The following is a 3,058-nucleotide window of genomic DNA, read 5'->3' on the forward strand; positions in this document are numbered from 1 at the left end:
CCGGACCTGGAGCCTCCTGGCCCCAGCACTGACTCGGCCTGGGGACACACACGCTGCAGTGATCCTGCTCTGGGGGGTCGGCCCTGGGGCTGCTCTCGGTGTGGCGCTGGCCTGTGCGCCCTCTTGCAACAGCTGCCCCCCACGAGCCCCCAGGAGCCGGGAGCACAGGGTCTTGTCCTCCCACAGCCGGGGGGACCTGTGCACCTTCCGGGCTCAAAGCGTGCCTGCCCCTCTCACGGCTCGGGGCCGCCCTGCCCTGGCCTCTGGGGTACGGCTCCCTGACGCCCCTGAGTGGTCCCAGCTGGAAGTGGGGTGGTGGGAGCCCCCAGCTCGTGGGAGCTCCCGCTCCTGGCCTGGCCAGAGCCTGCTTGGGGACAGAGGTCACAGAACTGTGTCACGCCCCAGCAGAGGCCAGCAGGTCCAGCAGCTTGTGGGGAGGGTCCCGATGGGTGGCCCTCACCTGCCCACAGCCGTAGCAGCTGGGGGGCGGTGCTTGCCCAGCTCCCCTGGAACCCAGACTGCAGTGCTGACTGACGGGCAGCGGGCTCAGAGGCTGGCGCCGGCTGGGAGCGAAAACCTCAGGTCAGGTCACCCTGAGAGCCCAGCTGGGGCCCAAACTCCCCGGCCCCTCAGCCAGCCCTGCACCGCCCGCTGCCCTGCCAGGCGCTCAGTTACCGGTCACTCCAGCCCTGCTGGCCTGGCAGCTAAGCCGGACATCTGGCCCCGGGCCCGAGGCCAGCGTGGGTGGCCGGCCTCCCCCTCTCTGGCCGTCACCCGGACGCCTCCCAGGGCCAGCTGAGCCCTGGCCGGTGCCCGCAAAGTTGCAACAGACCCAGGACAGTAGCGGCTGGGCCCAGGGAGCGCCGCGGGGTGGAGCGAGGTGCCCTAAGCTCCCCTTCCCGCCCCTGCGGTGGGACTGCTCGGGGCTCCCTTCCGCGGGTGGGGTGGGGGTGGTCAGCCGCCATCTCCCGCCCGCTAGCCCGGAGAAGCCCTGGGGCCGGGACTGGGGCTCGGCTTACCTGGCGACGGGTTGGGTGCTACTGGATCGGATACTCCTAGTGGGGGGCGCCAGCCTCGCCCTGGGCGGCCCTGGGGCCTGTGCTCACACCACCCCCGGAGGCTCCTGCCAGCAGGTGGGGGCTGCGTGGGGGAGCCGGAGGGGCCCGCAGAGGGAGATCGGGGGCCTCCGAGGAGCCCCGGCAGTGACGCGGGGCTGTGGCTCTGCAGGGCGACTTCTGAGCACCCCACTGACAGGAATGCAGCGTGAAGGTCACCCTTCTTGCAGCGTGGCCGGACGCGCCCAGGGAGCTGCAGCGCAGCGCGGTTTCAGGCCGGCATTGGCCGCTGTGGCCAGAGAACCCCCAGCCTGCGCTCGCCCCGCCGGCGCCGCGGGCCGTTCGCCGCCGTCTTGCCTCTTCCTTCTGGACGTCTCCGAACGGATCACCCCCGGAGACTGGCTGCTCCCCCGCACCCCCACCAACCTGGGCCGCCAGCCGGCCCTCCTTTTCAGGGCCGAGTAATAGTCCACGGGCTGAGGCCACGAGCTCCGCCCGTGGGGGTGGCGGTTTGGGGTGGCCCACCTTGGGGCTGTTGTGCCGGCGGGCACCCCTTCCTGTGCACACACCCGGGGGCGCGGCCCGTGTGGACGGGTCTGAGCCGGGGGCGGGGGGAGGCCTTCCGGCCACGGCCTTGCGCCCGCCCGCTCACCGGCCCTGGCTCCGACCGCGGGAGGCCCACCTCCCACACCCGAGGGGCTGCACGCCTCACTGCTGGGGCGCCCTCCCCCACACCAGCCGGGTGCCCCGGCACAGCAGGGGGCCGCGGGGAGGGGCTCCCCCTCACTGTGTTGCTTAATGAGCAGCCCGAGCACCTGGCCCCTAATTAGCCTGGCCGGGCTCCCCCAGCCTTCCTGCTGCGGCCATTATCACCTCCCAGCTAATCCGCAGCTGCCGCCACCAATTAGCGCCGCCTCCCTCCCCACCCCTCACCCCAGCTGCCTGCAGCCTTCTGGGGACGCCCTGGGATTCAGCCGTGGCCCTCCCTGGTGCCCCGTGGCCTCCCGCTCCAGGACGCCCTCCTGGACTGCGGGGGGCGGGGCGGCGCCGGCCGGGTTTCTGGGCTGAACCTGGCTGCCAGGCTGCTGGGGCCGCAGGCGCCCGGGCCTCCACCTTGGAGGCCGCCAGGGCGCTGGAGGAGGGCCAGGGCCAGGGCCAGTGGCGCCGGCGGGCGCCGAGGAAGAGCGAGAGGTGGGCCGGCTGCCAAGGAGGCCTGGGCGTCCGCGGCTGCGCCCCGCAGTGCCGCAGAACGCCCCCAGTTCCCGCCGCGGGCTGCGCCAAGCACAGTGCTCAAGGGACTGCAGCCCGCGCACGCCAGGGACCCGGGCCGGCACCTGCCGGCCGCCTCGCTGTGCCCCCTGCCCCCGCCACACGGGCTGACAGGACACACGGGGCTGGGCCGGAGCTTTATTGGCCGGTGCCCGGCGAAGCAGCAGACTCGGTGCAGACGCGCTGGGGGGCCGCGCTGGGGCGCCTCTGGGGGGGCAGCACAGGGCAGGGTGGGCGCCGGAGCCACGGCGAGGGCCTGCGAGACCAGACGGCGTCCTTGGCGGGCCGGGGGCTGGCCGGTGCAGGGCGCGGGGGCGCTGGGTGAGGTGGGCGGGGGAGGAGGGGCAGCAAGCCCAGCGAGGCAGGCGCAGCACCGCCGCGGCCCTGGGGCAGGGGGCCCAGTGTGGGGTCCCTGAGGCCCTCCTACCGCCCCACCCCCTCGGGCCCCTCCTGCTGCCTCCAGGGCTGCCCCAGGTAGCCGCGGACACAGCTCACGGCGCTGCGCTTGCGGGGCTGGGGGTGCAGCAGGCCCCCCAGGAGAGCGTCAGCGGCGGGCGCCAGGCCGGCCCAGGGCTGCGGCCGGTCGCCCGGCTGGCCCGAGGCCCGCCAGACCAGGAAGTCCTCGTAGAAGGGGTCGGCCTCCGCCAGGGGCTGGTCCCAGGGGAAGTAGCCGGTGAGCAGGCAGAAGAGCAGGACCCCCAGCGCCCAGGCGTCCAGGGCGGGCTGGATGGGCA

At 74.2% G+C, this 3,058-nt stretch overlaps 2 protein-coding genes across 2 annotated transcripts in view; one reads left to right on the forward strand and one right to left on the reverse strand.

The window, feature by feature from the left end:
• The window catches only part of LOC105854456 (soluble scavenger receptor cysteine-rich domain-containing protein SSC5D-like), a 5,136-nt gene extending 3,616 nt beyond the window's left edge, over positions 1 to 1,520 (forward strand). The window contains exon 3 of the mRNA XM_012733562.1: positions 980 to 1,520. Within this exon, the coding sequence (XP_012589016.1) occupies positions 980 to 1,520 (541 nt within the window). The remainder of the gene's footprint in view (positions 1 to 979) is intronic.
• A 930-nt stretch (positions 1,521 to 2,450) lies between these two features.
• SBK2 (SH3 domain binding kinase family, member 2) overlaps positions 2,451 to 3,058 on the reverse strand; it is a 2,963-nt gene continuing 2,355 nt past the window's right edge. Inside the window, exon 2 of the mRNA XM_012733563.1 lies at positions 2,451 to 3,057. Coding sequence (XP_012589017.1) covers positions 2,748 to 3,057 — 310 coding nt within the window. The 3' untranslated portion in view covers positions 2,451 to 2,747. The remainder of the gene's footprint in view (position 3,058) is intronic.

Source organism: Condylura cristata, unplaced genomic scaffold, assembly GCF_000260355.1.
Source record: "Condylura cristata isolate star-nosed mole 26May11 unplaced genomic scaffold, ConCri1.0 scaffold00041, whole genome shotgun sequence".
Taxonomy (NCBI): Eukaryota; Metazoa; Chordata; class Mammalia; order Eulipotyphla; family Talpidae; genus Condylura; species Condylura cristata.